Source organism: Orcinus orca, chromosome 6 (genome assembly GCF_937001465.1).
Source record: "Orcinus orca chromosome 6, mOrcOrc1.1, whole genome shotgun sequence".
Taxonomy (NCBI): domain Eukaryota; kingdom Metazoa; phylum Chordata; class Mammalia; order Artiodactyla; family Delphinidae; genus Orcinus; species Orcinus orca.
The window spans coordinates 22,642,045-22,663,165 of record NC_064564.1 but is presented as its reverse complement, the minus strand read 5'-3'; the positions used below and the strand labels follow the sequence as shown (position 1 = coordinate 22,663,165).

General features: G+C 52.4%; 1 protein-coding gene across 2 annotated transcripts in view; it reads right to left on the bottom strand.

The window, feature by feature from the left end:
• Positions 1-4,272: 4,272 nt before the first annotated feature.
• LZTS1 (leucine zipper tumor suppressor 1) overlaps positions 4,273-21,121 on the bottom strand; it is a 49,341-nt gene continuing 32,492 nt past the window's right edge. For both annotated transcript variants that reach the window (XM_033429658.2, XM_004270618.4), the window contains exons 2-4: positions 11,468-11,935; positions 9,464-10,255; positions 4,273-8,036 (exon numbers count right to left, since the gene is read on the bottom strand). In XM_033429658.2, coding sequence (XP_033285549.1) covers positions 7,398-8,036; positions 9,464-10,255; positions 11,468-11,812 — 1,776 coding nt within the window. In that variant the 5' untranslated portion in view covers positions 11,813-11,935 and the 3' untranslated portion in view covers positions 4,273-7,397. The remainder of the gene's footprint in view (positions 8,037-9,463; positions 10,256-11,467; positions 11,936-21,121) is intronic.

The following is a 21,121-nucleotide window of genomic DNA, read 5'->3' as shown; positions in this document are numbered from 1 at the left end:
TGGTGGTGTGCGGCTTCTCATTGCGGTGGCTTCTCTTGATGCGGAGCGTGGGCTCTAGGTGTGCGGGCTTCAGTAGTTGTGGCTCACAGGCTCTAGAGCACAGGCTCAGTAGTTGCGGCTCATGGGCTTAGCTGCTCCGTGGCATGTGGGATATTCCCGGACCGGGGCTAGAACCTGTGTCCCCTGCATTGGCAGGTGGATACTTAACCACTGCACCAGCAGGGAAGTCCAAGGGGGGAGGCTTTAAGGAGGAATCTAGAGAATCTAGGATCTGATTGGTTAGGATGATGGAAAGGTGGAGTGTGGGGTCAATGATGGCTCCCAGTGCAAGGAGAGATTGATGGGACATCATGGGAAAACAGTCTGTATTACACAGTAGGCTGATAAACTTCTGCTTGGGGACCCAACAAGGCAGGCCCCTCCCACCGAAACAAATATATATATATATATATATATATATATAAATTAAAGCTGAACATTTCTCTGTCAAGTTATGTGGAAAGATGCTATTTTACATTTAGCATCTATGTAAGGATTGTGCCATTTCGCAAAATTTGGTCCTACACATGGAAGAACAATGTTTAATGCTTCAGACTTCTCAAGGGTTTTCATAGGGATTGCTGGGCAGAATTGTCTTTGAGGGAGAGGAAGGTGAGGTTAAAGGCTGCTCAGGGCTGGGAATTCCCTGGACGCCCAGTGGTTAAGACACTATTTGCAGGGGGCACGGGCTTGATCCCTGGTCAGAGAACTAAGATCCCATATGCCACGCAATCAAAAAGTGGGCAGAAGACCTAAATAGACATTTCTCCAAAGAAGACATACAGATGGCCAAGAGGCACATGAAAATCTGCTCAACATCACTAATTATTAGAGAAATGCAAATCAAAACCACAATGAGGTATCACCTCACACCAGTTAGAATGGGCAACATCAGAAAATCTACAAACAACAAATGCTGGAGAGGGTGTGGAGAAAAGGGAACCCTCTTGCACTGTTGGTGGGAATGTGAATTGATACAGCCACTATGGAGAACAGTATGGAGGTTCCTTAAAAAACTAAAAATAGAGTTACCATATGACCCAGCAATCCCACTACTGGGCATATACCCAGAGAAAACCATAATTCAGAAAGACACATGCACCCCAATGTTCATTGCAGCACTATTTACAATAGCCAGGTCATGGAAGCAACCTAGATGCCCAACGACAGACGAATGGGTAAAGAAGATGTGGTACATATATACAATGGAATATTACTCAGCCATAAAAAGGAACGAAATTGGGTCATTTGTAGAGACGTGGATGGATCTAGAGACTGTAATACCCAGTGAAGTAAGTCAGAAAGAGAAAAACAAATATCATATACTAATGCATATATGTGGAACCTAGAAAAATGGTACAGATGAACCAGTTTGCAGGGCAGAAATTGAGACACAGATGTAGAGAACAAACGTATGGACACCAAGGGGGGAAAGCAGTGGGACATGGGTGTGGTGGTGTGATGAGTTGGGAGATTGAGATTGACATGTGTACACTAATATGTATAAAATGGATAACTAATAAGAACTGGCTGTTTAAAAAAATAAATAAAATTCAAAAAAAATCCAAGATCAAGGTAAAAAAAAAAAAAAGAACCTGCTGTATAAAAAAATAAAATTAAAAGAAAAAAAGATCCCACGACCAACAACAAAAAAAAGCTGCTCAGGGCTGCAGGGGATGTTTGGGGGCAATAATGAAAGATGCTGAGGTTACAGCAGTGCTGTGAGACACCTGGCAAGAAAAAGTCTGCTGAGACTCCCCCCACCCCGTCCTCCCAGAGAATGTAAGTTTTCCAGGAGAGAGAACTTGGGGTGCAAAGGAGTTCAAGTTAGGAAAGGACAATGGCACAGTCTCCCTAAATGTAGAAATTAGGGGATATTTTGGTTTTCCAACCTTTTGTCCCTGAACCAATTCCCCCCGCCCTTCTAGATACAGCACCGCCTAGGCCCTACCAGCTATATCATCCTGTTTACTTCCTTCATATATCACTTCTCAGAATGCAAAAATCACTTGATTTATTTGTTTAGCTCCAGAGTGTAAGCTCCATTAGGAGAAAGACACGACCACTTTTGTTCGCCTCTGTACAATTTCTGGTCTCTAGAACAGGGCTCGTCATAGAGTAGGAGCTCAGTCAATATGTGTTGAATGGATCCATGCAGGCACACATGAATAAACGTCATGGTGATATTTCAGGCCTTGAGCAGCCTGGGCTGGGGAGAAGTTTGGGGCAGCATGACCTTCCTCATATAACTCAGACCGCACCTGCTGCAGAGGCTGCTTGGGGACCATCGCTGGTTCGCCTCCCTCCTGATGGGCCCAGCACACAGTTTGTCTATGGCTCCACGAGAAACCCTGAGAAACTATATATATATAATATATATATATATATTATATATATTTTATATATATAATATATATATTATATATATATTATATATATTTTATATATATTTTATATATATTATATATATATATTATATATATATAGTTTCTCTTTTGTTCTATTTTTTTCTAAAATAATCAGGTTTACGGGGGCTGGCGGTACTCAAGGAGGGCTTGCAGCCTTGACAGCGCTCCAGAGCAAGTGGGGTGGGGAAATCCTTTGCCCCCCACTTTGCTGCCCTTCCTGCAGCTGGAGCAGTCTTCCCATGACCCCATCCCTTTCCAGGCACCCCGCTTTTCTGTTACCCCAAGCCCTATGGACGGAGAGAGGCTTGTTGGTGTGGCAAGTAAGGGGACTGCCAGAGGGCATTTGGGTTATCTTTTCCTATGTCACGTAATAAATCACCCTGGGTTTATTAGGTGGCTTAAAAACACTGCCATGTAATGTGGTCTGGTCAAGATTCTGGAAGGGCCGAACAGGGGGAAGCAAATCTCTGTTCCATGGAGGTTGGCTGGATCCTGGTCACTCACCTGGAGCCTCGGTGGGAACACAGGACCCCTCCAGCGCCATGGGGTCACCCCAGCAGACTGAAGGGGCTTCTTACATGGCAGCTCGGGGCTCCCAAGAGTATGAAAGGGGACGCTGCCAAGCTTAGGCTACCCTCTAAGCTTCGGCTAGGACTGGCAGAGCCTCAGTTCTGCTGACTTTGACTGGTGAGTGAGTCCCAGGGCCCGCCTGGTCTAGAGGGAGGGCGCTGCGCGGCGTGATCCATGGGAGGTATATTCCAGTGGGCGTCACCAATGAAGCAGCCTGCCAGCCTCGGGCCAGGGCCAGGAGAAGGGGAAGTGTCACCCCAGGCCTGACATGACCCCTTTGCCCCCACGTTAAGGCCTTGGAATTAAGACAGATGTGCGCTCCTGTCCAGGCTTGGTCAGCTAGCTGCCTCGCCTTCCTTGGGCTTTGACGGCTCACCGTACCCTGATCCTCCATCTCGCCGGCCTCCTGTGCTGTCCTGTCACCTGCACGGACAGGCAGGGAGACCAAGGCTGTGTGAACGCCTGCTCTGGAATACATTTCTTGTCTTTCCTCTCCTTGCCACTCCTTTTCTGTCCCACCCTTGCTGCCAAGGCCCCCGCCTGCGCACCACCTTCCTGGAGACCCTGATATTTCCCACCCAGAGGCACTGTGTCGTGTACTCTTCGTGTGTTCCACACGCTGCCCTGTGTTTTTAACTCCCTCGTTACACATCCCTTCTGTCTCCTGCCACCTGAGTAGAAGAGCCCTCTGAGCCTCGGATCTGGGCCCAGAGCAGTAGGGAATGCTTGTCGGGGTGAACGAGGCAGGTTGGCACCGAGAAGCCTGGACAGATGGCCACTGTGGTGACTGCACCTTCCCAGCTGGGAGGCCCTGGGGTGGTGGTAACAATGGCCACCCTGGTCTCCTGCCAAAGAGGCCAGACGCAATAGGCCAAGGAGTTGGCTGGTAAGGTGAGCAGCTGGATGAGAGAGGCAGGGAGGCCTGAGCTTGGGGCTGGGGTTAGGGGGTCTCTGTTGGAGAACTCTTGGCCTTTGCAGGGGACCATGGCCTTTGGTCTTCTCTCCCCCCCTCCCCAGGGTCTGCCCAGGGCCTGGTCACAGATAAGGTCACAGGGTTGGTGAGGGGTAGGGACCAGCTGCAGGTCTATCTGATACCAAGGCCCCTGCTTTCCTACCAGCCAACACAGCCCTCATCAAGGCTGTCCCCCTGCCCCCCCCTCCACATCGCTCCTTCACTGACATCACCTTTCTTATTCCAAGTGCAAAGGCCCCAGGGAGCTGCCGCACCACAGCCAGGGGAAGGAGGGCTGTTGGGGAGGGCATGAGAAATGGCATTCTTTATTCATAAATAAAAACATAAAATTACCAGAAATAGTTTACATGGCCAAAAGGGGGCATCAAAAATAAGATAACTCAAAGCTGTGAAAAGCAGAGCAAACCAAACAAGACCCGACCAAGAGAAAAAGAACTCTATACGTATTCTTCCAAACGCCAGTCCGTCCACAGCCAGCCCGGCCCAGGGCTCCACAGGAGGGGTAAGGAGGGCAGCGCATCCGAGTGCACAGGTGCACGGCCTCCTGCCACAGCAGCTGCCGTTCCAACAGCCCAGCCTGCCTTCTCCCTGGGATCCCTCTCTCCCAAGAGATGGCCCAGCCTGGGCCGGGGCGAGAGCAGGGGCAGAGGCTCAGCAGGTGCTTCTGAGGGGAGAGGTATCCCCCTCCCAGTCCCCACGGAGCTCAGTGCCCCTGGGGGTGGGGTGTGCTTGGCAGGGGTTACCCGAATACAGAGGCCAGAGGAGAAACCCAGGGTGGGCGCCGCATTGAGAGTCCGGTCACTCCGAGGCCCAGAGGCAGAGTCCCCTCTTGGTGAGGTGGTGCCGGTGTCGCTGTCTTGCTGCAGACAGCGGAGCATTTCATCACCCTGTGGGGAGCAGCAGGGGTGACCCTGCGAGCAGGTGTGTCAGCAGCCGTGCTCAGAGGGAGGAGCGGCGAGCTCCCACCGGCCCCGGGCCAGGCCGCGGGGTTGACTTTACCCGTCCCCGCTCAGCCTCTGCAGCTCAGAGCCTCCTTCCAGAGAGGCTAGGTGGGGCAAGGTCCAGAAATAGCAGGGAGCTTTTTGCACAGGGAAGGGAAGGGAAACCACACTGCAGTGAGGTCGCTATATTACACAACACTCGCACTCTGGTGCAACTGGTGCCACTGTGGACCGCCCTGCGGTCTTGGGCTGGTGGCAGCCCAGGGAGGGCTCCGCGAGTTGGCCTGGGGCGGGGATGCGGGGTGCAGGGCACGGTCACACTGCAGTGGAGCCCCTTGGCCGCCTTCCCCGGGCTTAGCACCCACCTCTTCACAGCGTGGTCTTGAGGGGACAGCGACGGGCTTTTGGCTGTTCTTTGTGGAGGGAGGGGTCCTCCAGCCTGGGGAGGGGCAGCAGCCCCTTTCTCTATCCCGTGGGGCAGACTCACTGGGAAGAAGGACTCAAACAAGGCACAGGCTGGTGGAGATGGAGGGACCAAGGGCCGTGGCACACGGGGACGGACATCTTTGACTTGGGGGTTTGCATGTGCCCAGTGGAGGGGACTGGCCCCCAGGCAGGGAGAGGGCTCTTGGCCTGTCGATTCCAGGTTTAAATCTAGCCTAAGACTAAGAGTAACGGCTTGAAATTCCAGAAAACTTCCTCTGTTACCTGAAGGCAGGACAGGCACAGCTTAACGCAGGGATTGGAAGGCAGAGCCAGCAGCAGGGAAGGTGGCCCTGCCCTCAGCCCAGACTCAGGGAACGAATGGTGGCCCTGGAGGGATGGGGGGGCAGCAGGAGAAGCAGCTTCCCACTCCCACCCCGGGGCTGGAAGGGCCAGGAGTCGGGGACAGAACTGGGGGCACTGGTCTGGGACTGCTGACTACCCAGACGTCCTGGTCCCTCCTGCCTCAGTGAACCCCTCTCAGCATGCAGGAGTGAGGCCCAGGAATCCGGCGACGGCTGGCTGTCCCAAGAACAGCAGCTGCGGCTAGAGGCAAAAATAGAACGTGGAACAGCCTGGCTGCCTGCGAGATCGGGCTTGCTTCCGAAAAGACAAGAAAGGAAAAAGAAGAAGAAAAGAAAATTCCCTGAACCAAGCAACTGAGGAACCACCTTTTCTCTGCACATCTTCAGAAGAGAAGCCCAGCCTCCTGCAGGGCCTGGGTCCTTGACTATGGGGCTCAGGTGGGGCTGCAGGTGGAGAGGGCCAGCTGGTACCCCCCGGGGCTGTTCGGAGGCTGTGTTGGCACCTCTCTCTTTGGCCACTGGCACTCTGGGGCCCCTCCCTGACCTGTACAGACTCTGCACGTAGCCCTGGAGGTGAGAAGGGGAACGGCAGGCAGTGGGAGGGAGCTGCAGGTGAAGGGGGGAATGCCCAGCCCAGACGACCCTGCGCCATCTCAGGGGACACAGGTTATTCAGCATCAAAGCAAAGGCTTGGTTCTTGGGAAAGAAAAGCAGCTCAAGGTAGCTGCTGGCCAACTCGAAGCAGGTGGGGGAATCCCTACCTCTGGTCCCATGATGAAAGATCTGGAAGCTCCCCTGGGAACAGCTCGAAGTCACACCCTCCCTGTGTGAGGGACAGGGACGTCCTCAATCTTTCCCTCCCAGCACCCACCCCGGGGCCTCGGGTCTATGGCTTTAAGAAGAGTAGTCACAGAGGTCAAAGGCCACCAGCCATCCAGAGGCTGCTCACTTCTGGTCAGCAGGGCCAACAGGGTCTGGCCATTACTACCTAGCTTCTCTCTCTGACCCACTCTGGGTCTTGCTGAGTCTAGATAATCCTGGGCTGGCCCAGCTCTCCCCTCCTTTCTGTGGCCTGCCAGCGTCGGGAAGCTCTGATGTTGCGAAGTCACGTTCTCCACACCTCACTCCAACCCCTACCCCTCCGTGGCCAGGGGAAGATAGCTCAGGTTACGACCAGGTCAGATTCCAAAGCTTCTGGTCACCAAATGCTTGTGTTCTATTCCCAAGGCATCCCGATGTGCTGGGGACCAGGGGGGCAGGGGGGCGGTTCGGGGAGGGGGGGCGAGAAAAGAAGTTGTGGGAAGAGAGGTGGAAGGGAGCTTCCATCCTGGGGAGGCCACTGGCCTTCATGGTAGTCACCACCCTCGCGGGGAGAGGGTATCTCTAAGTAGTTTGAACAAAGGCCAAGGTTTAGGGAGCCCTTAACCAAATGATGGAGATCCGGGGACTCATCTCTTGGCAAAGCTAGAGGTCTGGCAGGCTGCAGGGATGCTAAGCATTGGAATGTGGGAAAGGCGGGGAGAGGCCGTGTAGCAGCCCCTCCCCTCCCCCCCTCCCCTCGAGGTCTGTGCTTCTCTCAGAGGCCTGAGCAGGGGAGATGGGGAGGGGAACCCTCACTCATGGGCTCAGCACCCCTGTCTCCCAATGCCAGGTCCCCGGCTCCCTCCCGGGAGGCCCCTCAGATCTCAGTGGCTATGATGTCCTCATAAGGGATGTCAGCCCCTTCGAGGTCAATCTCAAAGGGCTCCCCGGCACCATCGGCGCGGGCCAGCTGCTGCAGCGTCTTTTCCAGGCGCTGGTTCCGCTGGTACATGGCCAGGTAGCTCTGCTGCAGCTGCTTCTGGTACTGGATCACCTTCTCCTTCTCCTCCTTCCATAGCAGCCGCTCATGCTGGAAGCCCGAGGACATCTGGTCATGGCCCTGCCGCTCCTCCCTGAGCTCGGCCCGCAGCCGTTCCAGCTCCCGCTGCAGGGCGGGCACGTCCTCGGCGGAGGCAGGCCCCAGGGCGGCCGTGTCCCGGCCCCGCGGCAGGGCGGCCTGGGCCTGAAGCTCCAGCAGGTTCACCTTCTCCCGCAGGAGCTCCGCCTCGTTCTTCTTGCGCTGCAGCTCGTTCTCGCAGACCTCCAGCTCCAGGCCCTTGGTGCGCAGCGCGCTCTCCAGGTCCTGCGTCTTCAGCTCCAGGCCCTCCAGCCTGCCCCGCGTATCCTTCAGCTGCGCCTTCAGGTTGAGGATCTCGCTGGCCTTGGCGTTGATCTCCGTCTGGGACTCCTTCAGCTGCTGCTTCAGGAGAGAGATCTCGCCAGACTTCTGGCACACCTGCCGCGGGGCGGGGACAAGAGAGAGAGCCAAGGGGTGAGAGGTGGCACCTGGGTGTTGTGTCCTTACTTGTAAACTGAGGATCAGTCATAGTACCTATTTCTTAGGGTTGTTGTAGAGATGAAATGAAAGAACCTAGGGCCTGGCATTAATAACCACTCTGTGAATTATTATTATAAATATGTTTGCAATATATTTCTGTGTTATTGTGAATGTTTAATTTATTTTATTTACTGTTTTACCATACAGCCTGACTGGATAACCTGGGAGTGAGGTCACAGCAATGTCCAGCTTGGCTCCGGATTAGACAAACAAGGATGGATGCGTTGTGATGCCAGCACTGGCTGATGCCTCTGACATGCCCTGAAGTGTCCCAAGTCCTGGCTGAGAAACCATGGCTGGGGTAGGGTCTGCTGTGCCAACACTGACGGGAAAGAGGAGAGGGAGTGGTTCCATGGCTAAGGTCCTGTCCTCTTCGGGAAACCCGGCAAACAGAAAGTGACACTCCCTTCCCACCCGTCTAGTGCCTCCATCCGTCACTTCCACCGAAAGGATCCTTTCCTTCTACCCCTGATAACACCTGTTGCTCTGATTTCCAGGATGAATACAGGCAGCTCAGTGCAAACAGATGCTGTGTGGCCAAGGGTGTGTCACCTCGACCTCGGGAGGTGATGCTGGTCTAACCAGACCCAAGGAGCCCTCAGCCCCTTCCCAGGGCAGGAGTCTTTGGGGTGAATGCTGTGCACACCCCCTCCCGGTCCCCTGCACCACCTCTCAGGTGAGAAAAGAGAGCAGGGTGAGGGGTTAGGCTGTTCTCCAGCGAGGCCAGGCCCAGGCGCTTCACTTGCAGGTGTGCCTGAGTGGGTGCATGTGTATGTGAGCCCCTTTCTTCCTGTTCTACGTTTCCACCTCAGCCCACCAAAAAGAAGCCCTTCTCGCACTTCTGTGAGGAATTCCGTCCCTGAGACCTGCACAGATGCGACCACTCCTACCAATGGGTGGAGTCCCTTGCCTCAAAAGTCACAGACGATAACTGTGCTCTCTCGTGGCTCTGGGGCCAGCATGAATGCAGGATGGTCAGTGGTCCTCCTGGGCCTCTGTGAGCAGATGCAGTGAGTTGGCCCTCAGACAGTCCAGCTGGGACTCGGCTCTCTCGCTCCAGCTTCTCTGCCGACGACTCGGTTAGTAAGTTCAATTCTGGCCACGAGGCACCGGGGTGGGGAGAGGAGAAAGCCCGGACTAAGAGTACCCCCAACTTGGTTTACCATGGAGCCCCTTATCTGGGTCATGAAATGGGTACTTCAGCCCAGTTTTCCCGGGCAGTTGTGTTCCCCCCCATTGTCTAGAGCCTGGAGGAGACCTGGAGAAGGCTGGGGGGTGGGGGGCGCTGGCACCGAACCCCTGCCCGCCCACGCCCACATCCTCACCTCCCACTGCGTCTCCTCCAGCGCGGGGACGAAGCTGGTCTTCTCCTTCTCATAGGACCTGAGCTTGGTCTCCAGCAGGTCCTGCTCCTTCATGAGGCTTTCGAGCTCCTGCCGCAGCTGCCGCTTCTCCTGCTGGAGTTGGAGCACCTGCAGGTGCAGCACCTGCTGGGCGCGCTGGCTCTTCTGTGCCGCGGGCTTCAGCTTGCCCTTGGGCTCCAGCCCCTCTGGCTCGTCCTTGCAGCGCCGCGGTCGCTCCTCGTAGGCCTGGCTGGCGGCCAGCCCCTTCTCCTCAAAGCTGCGGTGCAGTTTCTGGAGCTCGCCCTCCCTCTCCAGCAGTTTCTGCTCCAGGTCCTGGACGGTGCACTGGTCCGTGGAGATGGGGGAGCGGATGGAGCCCTTGTCCGCCCTGCTCGGGTGGGCCAGCTTGCTGCCCCCGTCGGAGAAAGACAGGGCCTTCAGGCTCATCATGTTGCTGTCCTGGAGGAGGATGCCCTGAGTGATGTTGTGGGCTGAGCCCCCAAAGCGGCTGGCGGGCCCCACCGGTGTGACCAGCGGGTCCAGCTGGTAGCTGCTGGTGGTGCTGTGAGTAGGCAGGCTGGACATGGAGTTCCGGCCGGAGTCAGACAGTGCCCCGGAGCACAGGCCGGGCTTCAGCCCCTGCTCCTCGGGCTTGTCCGGAGGCGCAGGGTGCAGCTGGTGGCTGGCGCTCTCGGGGGACGAGTGGAGGATGGCGCCCGACCGTGGCAGCACCGGCTTGAAGGCCGTGGGTCTCACAGCACCCTTCTCCAAGTCCTGGGGAGGAAAACAGGCATATGGATTCCGCGGCTTCCCCTGATGCACCCCCAGCCCGGTAGGCGTGCCGGCCACGTGGCACCTTCCCGGTAGGGAGCCATAGGCGACCTCACCTGTTGCTCTGAAGGAGCCAAAGGTGGTGAATCTCTCCCGAGGAGGAGAAACTCCTCTGTGCCTGGGGACGTCCTGAAGGGTCATGAGGCACTCTGTATTGTGAACTACAAACCTGTCACCATCTTGACCCACCTTCCACCCCAAGATACCAAACGACTCTTAGATTCACTGGCTGAGACCCCCGTGCCAGGGCTCTGGGGCTCTGTGTGGTGCATGTAAGGACACTGGACGTGTGTCCTTGCCCCTCGCAGTCAGCCAGGAGCTGGAACACTGGCCGTGACCTGCCCCGGAGGCTGGGGGAATCGCTTGAAATAATCATCCTTTCCCTAAAGCCGTCATTTTCATTATTAGAGGACTTCACAGTTCACAGGCTCTTTACTTTCAAAAGCTTAAAGCTCTATGCAAACATACGGGGCCATTTCCTAGCACATCAACACCAAAGATTCATCTTCCCAGGTGAGGCCAGGGCACTGAATAGGAACAGTGTTTTCAGTGTCCACTGGCGGGACCCGTGAGAGCTTGAGCCAGCATGAGGGCTGGACCTCTGAGTACGTGGGACTCTTTGCCCTCATCCCTGCTAGACTGATGATGAGAACAAACCCACAGGCCTTAACCGGTCAAAGATGCTTTGGGGCCAGCTGGAGCTGGAGCTGCTGCCCAACCAGGGCAGAAAAGGAGGGGAAAGCCCACCTCCATGAATCCTCTACGGAGCGAAGCTGCCAGCTCTCTCCAAGTGCCCTCTCTACCTGTTCCTCCACACGGTCAGCGAGCCCCCTCTCTTTCCCATGCGCTTGAACATGTTGCTGTCGTCCTACCCTGGCAGTCCTGAGTTATAGCCCAGCAGAGCTCAGGAAGGCTTTCATTTCCCCTTTGCTGTCTACTGAAAGCTCACCCAGGACTTCTGCATCAGAGGACTGACCAACGTGCCCATTCCTTTGTCCAATCTTGCTCTCTGCTGTGGCTGAGCACTCCTGCCCTCTCTGCATCACTCGGCCTCTTGGAGATGTATGCGTTTAGACCTCCACTGCCACCCCTCCCAGCCCCAGGCCTCTCTCCTGCCTTTCCAGCCCAGCCACCCACACCAGAGACCCCGCTTACCATTTCTAGCTGGTTGGAGAAGGGCATGAGCTTGGGTGGGGTGGACGGGCCAAAGTCCACCCCGGCCTGGCCCCCTAGGTCCCCACTGGACAGTGCAGTGTAATCGGGGCGGTGGGAGCCCCGGGCCTTCTGGCTGACCTTGATATAGAAGAAGTCTTCACTCTTGCCCATTTTGGAGCTGGACTTGCCATGACCCGAGTCCTGGGAGAAGCCAAATCTCAGCAGGCCGTCTGAATACCGATTGAGCTTCTTGAGGTGGGAGGACTTGCGCAATTTGTACTGGGAGGCCCGGCAGTGCTTACTGTGGAAGCCATGGCCGGAGATGAGGCTGCTGACGCTGCCCATGGTGACGCGGGGCCGGGGACAGGCAGGGCAGAGCGGGGGACCTGGCGTGGCTGTGGCAGTCCTGGCTCCGCCGAGAGGCTGCGGTCATAGCAGAAGCCTCACAGAGCCCGGGAGAGCCAAGACCTGGAAGGAGACACAAGCGGGAATCAGCCTGGGACGGGGCTGGTCACTGCACAGTCCCCACCGGTGACTTACAGAGGAGGCGTTCTGACCGTGAGATCTGGGCAACAGAGAAATGCATGTTTCTCCTAACAGGAGCTCAGCCCTGTCTCTGTTATTGTCTCTGTTATCTCATTCTTCCTTTGTCCTCTACTTCAGCAAACATCCATGGGAGCCTACATCGGGAAGGCCCTGTTCTCAGCACTGGGATGCAGAGGTGACTAGAACAGTCCCAGTCCCTGCACTCATGGGGCTTGTGTGTAGCCTAGTGTGGACTGGCCACAAACAGATCAATGTGTCCGACCTCAAGTGATCTAGGTGCTACGGGGAAAATAAAGCAGAGTGAATGGGATGGCATTCTGGGAGGTGGTTATTTTATGCAGACGGTATGAGGGAGGCCTCTCTGTTGAGTATCATTTGGAGAGACCTCAAGAAAATGAGGGAGCAAGGCACATGGAGATCTGGGAGGAGAAGGAAGAAGCTCGGCGGCAGCCCCAAGGGCAAAGCCCTGAGTTCCTGTGTGGAGTATGCTGGGCATTTGTGAGATTAGCAAGGAGACCAGTCTGGCTGGAGGGTGGTTAGCAAGGGGGGCGCAGGGGATGTAGACGTCAGAGAGCTAGCAGGTGTCAGGCAACAGAGAACCTGGCTGGCCATAAGGGCTTTGGCTTTTAGTCTGATGAGCTGAGGAGCCCCCAGATGGCTTTCAGCAGCGGACAACCTGATCTGACTTCGGCTGTGGAGGGTCACCCTGGTTGCTGAATGGAGAAGAGGCCATTGAAGGGACTGGGTGGAAAGTGGTGGGCCAGTTAGGGCAGATGAGGGACTCACACGGCTGGGCCAAGGGCGGTAGTTATGGATTCAAGTTTAGATGTAATTTTAAGGTTGAGCTGATAGGATTAGTTAAAAGATTGGGTGCAGAGAGTGAACGAGTGGAGTCTAGGATGACTCTAATAATTTTGTCTAAGCAACTAGAAAAAGTAAGTTGCCATTTATTGAGATGCAAAAGACCACAAAAGGAGCCAGTCTGGGATGAAGTCGGGGTGGAAAATAGGAGTTTGGTTTAAGACATTAAGTTTGCAAAGCCCATTAGACATCCGAGGAGTGATGTGCAGTAGGGAACAGGATGGCTGTGGAGCGGGGGAAGCTGCAGATTTCCATGTACAAGGCGTTTGTGCAGAGGAGCCAGGTTTGAGACTAGATGAAAAAGCAAAGGGAGGAAGACAAGAGAAATGTGAGGACTGGTTCACGGAGGCCAGGAAGGTGAGGGGGAATGAGAAGGCTGTGAGAGAGATGCAGGAGACCCACGAAAAGCAAGGATGAGGATGGTGTCAAGTGCTGCTGAAATAAGATGGTGACTGAGAATCGGTCAATGGATTTGGCCATGTGGAGGCCACCAGTGACCTTGACAAGAGCAGTTTTGGTGGAGTGGCGGGAAGAAAGGCCTGACTGGAGAGCGTTCAGGAGTAAAAGAGGGGAGAAATAAGTGTATCCGTGGACACTGAAAAGTACGTGATAGACTTGGCTTGCATTCCCAGTTATGCTCCCTGCCAGCTATGACTCAGGAGGTAAACACTTTCACATCTTTAACCTTCAGTTTCACAGACACTTAAAAAACTCTTTTAAAGTAATAGGACTGCATCTTATAATCAATGCTGAAAACAGTAACAACGACCTTGCCAGTCACCAGACAGAGGAATGCACCGGAAGGCAACGCGGGCACTCTCGCAGACACAGGCAAATCGCGAAGCGTAGGTCACGTGATTTTCAGAGCTCGGAAAGGCTGTGTGGCTGCCATGCAGTGGGAAGGGGTATTTCTCAGTCAGTCAAAAGACAGATGATCCAATTAAATGGGGGGACTACGAGTTTAATAAAATAGGAAATGCAGAAGGAACCCTGCATTCTTTATTATGCTCTAAATTACCCTGTCAATCCGAAAGGGGCGAGAGACAGCCCAGGTGGGTGATGAGGGTGTATGGGCACAGCTGAGGGAGTCAGAAGACTCTTCAGACTCTGAAGGTGAAGGCTCAGATTCAAATGTGCATCGTCATCTTGAAGAATAAAGTGGTTATGTTATGAATGAATACATTCTATATTCCAATCCTAAAAGTACAACACAACAAAACAGCATTGTGTAAGCGTAATGTATTTTTTCCTATGAAAAGCTTTTATTAAACTGATGGCCTCTTAGAATCAGGGAACCACGGTGATGCCTCATGCGGTCATTATGAGCAGTTTATTGGATCCCATCAGAAGCTAATAGGTCTGGTACATTTATTGAAAGCCTAGTACATAGTTGGTGCTCCATAAATGGGAGGTATTTTCATTGGTATCTATGATTTATATAACTATAATTGTTCTCTCCAGCATTCGTCATCCCTGTGTTGTCTTCAATGGCCATATCTCATTTTCCAGAACTAGTTCTCTTCCTTCCAAATGCAACTTTCCTGCATCTCATTCCCTGAGAGCACAATTTAGGAGTATGAAGTTACTCTGCTAATTTAACAGCTGACAGTGACAAAATGTGTTTCTCATGCCCCAGGTCATCCGTCTCTTGCTTAGCTGAGGCCTCCAGGTCCTATGAGGCAAATATTCTATTGCTGTCCATGTGTAGGGAATCTATTTTTGGCCAAAGGACTCTCCTGCACTCTGCACATTCTACCAGTTGGGCAACCGGTGACTTACTTTTTGTCCATCCAATTACACATTTGTGAGCATCTACATGGACAGTGTTGTAGAGATAAGGCCACTGGCTACGGCATCAGACAGATTTGGAGTGGAAAATTAACCTCTCTTGAGTTTTCTTTGCTTACAAAATAGAAATAGTCATTATTTCACAGGATCAGTATGAGGATGAAGCAAACTCACAGAAGTCAAGTGCAATGCTTGGCACATGGTAGGTGTGTGTGATCAATACAAGGACAGGACTAGGGTGCCATCTAGAAGCTTCTAACAGTTGGAGCAGAATGATAACACTGGGAAGACATGTAAAATGAATCTGTCTGCAACTCATACAACTCAATAACAAAAAAACAACCCAGCTGAAAAATGGGCAGAAGACCTAAATAGACATTTCTCCAAAGAAGACATACAGATGGCCAATAGGCACCCGAAAAGCTGCTCATCATCGCTAATTACCAGAGAAACACAAATCAAAACTACAGTGAGGTACTGCCTCACACCAGTCACAATGGCCATGATTAAAAAGTCTACAAATAACAAATGCTGGAGAGGGTGTGGAGAAAAGGGAACCCTCTTGCACTGTTGGTGGGAATGTAAATTGGTGCAGCCACTATGGAGAACAGTATGGAGGTTCCTCAAAAATCTAAAAACAGAGTTGCCATATGATCCAGCAATCCCACTCCCGGGCATATATCCAGATAAAACTATAATTCCAAAAGATACATGCACGCCTATGTTCATAGCAGCACTATTTAAAATAGCCAAGGGGCTTCCCTGGTGGCACAGTGGTTGAGAGTCCGCCTGCCGATCCAGGGGACACGGGTTCGTGCCCCGGTCCGGGAAGATCCCACATGCCGCGGAGCGGCTGGGCCCGTGAGCCATGGCCACTGAGCCTGCGCGTCTGGAGCCTGTGCTCCGCAATGGGAGAGGCCACAACAGTGAGAGGCCGTGTACCGCAAAAAAAAAAAAAAAAAAAAAAAAAAGCCAAGATTGACAGATGAATGGTTAAAGAAGTTGTGGTGTGTGTGTGTGTACACACACACACACACACACACACACACACACACACACACACACACACAGTGGAATACTACTCAGCCATAAAAAGGAATGAAATAATGCCATTTGCAGCAACATGGATGGACCTAGAGATTATCATACTAAGTGAAGTAAGCCTGACAGAGAAAGACAAATATCACATACATACCACTTATATGTGGAATCTAAAATACGACACAAATGAACATATCTACGAAACAGACTCACAGACATAGAGGACAGACTTGTGGCTGCCAAGGTTGGGGGGGATGGGGGAGTGATGGATTGGAAGTGTGGGATTAGCAGATGCAAACTACTATATATATAGGATGGATAAACAACAAGGTCCTACTGTATAGCATAGGGAACTATATTCAATAACCTGTGATGCACCATAATGGAAAAAAATGAAAAAGAATATGTATATGTATAACTGAATCACTCTGCTGTACAGCAGAAATTAACACAACATGGTAAGTCAACTATACTTAAATAAAATTAAAAAAAATAAAACATGTCTGTTTGCAGCTCTCCTGCTGCACCGCCATCTCCTCTCACTTGGGCCTTGAGTCAGCCTCCAAATTTGTCTTTTCCCAATCTGCTCATCCTAAGCATCTGGAGTGTCACAGTCCTCATGCTCCCTGCTGAAAACCTTTCAAGGTTTCCTACTGTTCTTAGAGTGAAGCAGACACTTCACGAGTCCTGCAGGCCCCGGCAGGCCCTGGTTTTGCCCACCACTCCAGCCACCTCACTGCAATTACAGCCACACTCATTTCTTTCTGCTGGTAGAACACACCAAACCTTTTTCCAGAGAGGAGCTTTTGTGCTTGCTGTTGTCTCTGCCGACAATTCTCTTCCCTTAGCTCTTCCTCTTAGAACAGATCTCCCTTTCTCACCCTTTAGTTTTCAACTCAAATATCACCTCTGCCAGGTGGTTTTCTCTGGTTACCCTTGGAAAAAGCCATCTCCCTCATTCCTCTCTGTTAAGCCAACCTGTTTATTTCCTTCGTAACACTTGCTTTAACCTATAATAATCTTATTTTTAAATGTGTTTATGGTGTGTATCTCCACCAGAATTTCAGCTCTATGAGAGCAGGGAATTTGTCTCTAGAGTCCTAGGACAAAAATGAGGGAAATGAGGTGAAAACTCAGAGAGGTTAGATGACTTGACCCTTGTCATTCAACTGGCCAGTGACCAAGGTGGGATTTGAACCCAGACCCAAATTCCATGATCTCTATGTGATAGCAGGTTGCTAGGGACTGTAGGTGAGGCTCAGAGATATGAGGGGTCCTGTCCTGGAAACCAGGCCAGTTTCAATGGTTGGCAGAGAAAAAGCCTAGAGGGGAAATCAAGCTGTGGCCTCCAGTCATAGCTTCATTTCTCCTTTGGGCAGGTGACAAGGTCTCAGGTACAGGTGAGCTCCTTCGTTGACCTGAACGGCAGCCAGGATGATGTGCAAAGCACAAGTACTGTGCTGAGCCCTAGGGGACTGAGAGGAAGAAGACAAATGACGCTAGGGAGCAAAGGCGAGGCGTGGGTGAAGGATGCTGGCTGCGATCCTGAGTGCATTCCTGTCCCTTAGCCCCGGATCCCCTGCTCTCCACTCCCCAGGCCTTAACACACAGAGGCGCTTTGAAGTTTGAGATTATCCCCAGACACACTTGAAGCTAAACTAATTACCTTTAAGTGTCTAGACTTGTTTGGTTTTCAACGTGGAGAGAGCATCACAGAAAACTTGGCTGTGATCCATCCTAGTTCCCAAACCCTGGGTCTTCCCACCCCCAACCCCACCGGACTTGCTGTCTCTGCTCAGACACAAGGGGAAAGGCACGTTTTTATTCTTGGGAAAGAAATCCCCACTGGACGGGAGGGCGTACCTGGGGTGAAAGTGAGCAATCAGGCTGATCTTGGAGATTCAAGAAGGGGAAAGGAAGAGGGAAGAAGGACTGGAGAGGAAAAAGTAAGGGAGCCAGAGCACCTCAAGCGGAGCACGGCTCAGTAACCTTCTGCCTGGCCTCTGACTGATATTACGGAAGAAATCCAGCAAGAATTAGACTTTAGGTCTTAAGAGAAGAGAGGAAAGAGAACAGCCAAAAACAGCTGGTGGAGGGACTTCCCTGGAGGTCCAGGGGTTAAGACCCCGCACTTCTAATGCAGGGGGTGCAGGTTCGATCCCCGGTCGGGGAGCTAAGATCCCACATGCCTCACGGTGCAGCCAAAAAAAACCCCACCACCAACAAAAAAAACCAGTTGGTGGAAGAGGACCCCCTAGGCTACACGTCTCAGAATCTGGCCCCAGGGAAGTCAGGAGACTTGCCCCCAGAACCAGTGCCAGCCTCCCGCTTCCCCACATGACCTATCCCACTGAGTGTGGCTCCTGAACTAAGACAGGCAAGGACCACGGAAGCCCGGGAAGCCCTCGGCTGTGAGCTGCTGGACTCCCACCGCAGCTGCCCTCTCCCCATCCATCCTGCACTCTCCTTCCCAAAGGGAACCAGGGCTCACACCAGGGTGACACATTCCTCTTCTGTCCCTTTCTGGAATATGGAGATTAGAGGCACGGAGTTGAAAAGGGATCTGTCTGGACTCAGGAAGGTGAGAAATACTACTACTCACCCTCCCATCACACGCCGGAGGGGAAGCAGCTATGGCCTTGCCCACGTCAAACCCCAAACCCACACTTCCGGGCTGGGGAGAGCAAGGATCCCTAGCTGCCCTCCTGTCCGCCCTCCCCGTCCGGAAAGGTCACCCACGAGATCAGGATGCCAGTCTCTATGGGACTTCCCTGGCAGTCCAGTGGTTAAGACTCCACGCTTTCAGTGCAGGGGGCATGGGTTTGATCCCTGGCCAGGGAACTAAGATCCCACATGCTGCGTGGTGAGGCCAAAAAAAAAAAAAAAAAGGATGCTAGCCTCTAGCCTTCATGCCTCCCTCCTCAGCTTGGATCATTTCCCTTCCTGTTCCCGTTCCCTACCTTCTCTCCTTCCTTCCTTAACACCCTCCCCACCACCACCCAGGCCAGGCTGGGGGGCATCTCTACACTCTGCCTGGTACTCACCTGCCAGGGGCCTCCACCCAGGGCACCCACTGGGCATGGGCAGTGGTGCTGCCAGTGAAGCAGTGGGAGGGCTAGCTCGCACCCTGAGGGAGCCTCCTCCAGCACCCAGGGCTAGAGGGGCCGGTGTTGCCCACCCTAGAACACACCCAGCGAGGTGTGTCCTCTGTAAGTGCCGAGTAATGTCACCTGCAGGCTGAGCAGAGCTGATGAGGCTGCAGTGTCGGGGTTCATTTGGTCATTTATTCAACGAATATTTCTTCAGCATCTGACAAGTGCCAAGTACCCTGCAAAGTGCAGGTGGAGGGGCAAGGAAGGAAGGAGAGGAGTTAAGGGCATAGAAGAAAAAAAAGGAAAGCCAGACATTTTAAATATGCTTTTGTGTGTGTGTTGTACAGTAGTTAAATTTCTGTGCAGAAAAATAAATGTCCTGAATTCTTACATTGGTATTCTTTATTGGTTAATGAATATCATGTATGTAATTTATTTAGAAATGCAGAACATTCTATTAAATGTATATGCATGTCGTTAGGATTATACCAAGGTTTCTTTCATTAGGAGCAGATTGTTTTGGCATAACTGTAACTTATGAATGAATGTTAAATAAAATACACAGATTTATTTTCATTATAAAAAAAAAGAAAGAAAAGCCAGAGATAAAAGGGCCAGGTGTGTGTGTGTGTCCACTACTTCAACTGCGGTGTCCAGGCAAGGCCTCTGAGAAGGTGGCTTTCAAGAAGAGCCAGCCAGTAGAATGGTCCCCTGAGGGTGAACCACAGGTGCAGAGGCCCTGAGGTAGGAATGGGCTTGGGCTTGGGGGGTTTAGAGCAGGGGGTCTCCAGTGGGGTGATCTGGCAATATCTGGAGACAAGGCATTTTTGACTGTCACGATCGGGGGGTGTCACCGGCATCTGGTAGCTGGAGCACAGGACAGCTCCCACGACAAAGAATTATCTGACCTGAACTGTCAATAGTGCTGAAGTTGAGAAACCTGGCTTTAGAGAACAGAAAGAAAACATGAGTTTAGAGCCTCAGTTCTGCCACTGAGTGTGGCTTGGAGTAAGTGATTTCAGTTCTGTGCCTCTGTTTCCTCACTTGTGAAACGGAAGTGACCACACTTGCCCTGTCACAGGACTTTATTATGAACACAAAAAGAAGTGAGAGTGCAGAATGTACTGGAAAAAATCACCAACGCTGGTCATTGTGTTATGTCTCATTGTTCTCCAGGTCAATTCTCTGAGCTATCTGATTATACAATGGGGTTTATCTGAGAAGAGAAGGACCCCGGGGCTGCACCCCCAGAACAGACCCTGGCCTGGCCACAGAGGTCTCAGCGTGAATGCCTACCCCCATTACACCCGTGAACTTGGGAGCAGGCACAGACTGGGCTGCAAGATGTAATCCTCCCCTCTGTTGGTGCAAAGCCTTGAGCCCTCTCTGGGCTCAGTTTCCAACCACAGCATGAGGGGCTAGATTCATTTCAGCTCCTTTTTGAGACCTCCTGAGAATTTAATGAGAGTCATCGATCCCTTCCTCCCAAAAATGTACCCCCCGCCCTGCCCCAACTTTTTGGCTATAACTTCCTAGCATTCCTTGACCCCGAATACCCTTCGATGGACCCAGTTTAAAAAGAGATTAATACATCCTGCTCTGGGGGATCAAATGTGAGCTTTGGGGTTCCGGGGAGGAACGAATAACTTGGCCTTAGATTATTGACTTAACTAATGACTCCCTGCTTCCCTTCAGGGACCAGGGAGGTGGAAGCAAGGGGAGGAAGTGAACTAAAGAAATTGTGTGTCACCTCAGTGCAGCCCTACCTCCCACGCTCAGACCCCAGGGTCCTGCAGCCTATTTCCCAAGACTTGGACAGACCTCGGACCTACTTCAAAGGGAGTCAGAAGGTGGAAGGCTGGTCGGAGGAGGCAGCGACCTACCCTGGGATGAACCAGGCTCCCTCGGGCAAGGTTTTCACCAAAGCTCACCCCAGTTCCTGATGGGCCCCTATTAGAGATTTCTTCTATTTCATTCTAATTTTAATCGATTTTTAAAATACCGAAATCCTATAAAAAATCACCTAAGTAACTCGTGCAGAACTGACAACTGTTAAAATGTTGCCATATTTGTTTCGGAAATAAAACATCTCCAAGTGGAAATCCCCCTTCCCTACTCCTTTTTCCTGCCCCACCTCTCCCTCCCCAAGGGGAATCCCGATCGTGAATTTTGTGGGTATATTTGTTTATCTTTAAATGTATTTTTAACATATAAGGATACTCTACCTATTGCTTTGGGTTTTGCTTTATAGAAATGGTATCCTGTTTTGTGTATCACTCTGCGACCTTGATTGCTTTATTCAACACTTTATATCCAGGGTCCATTC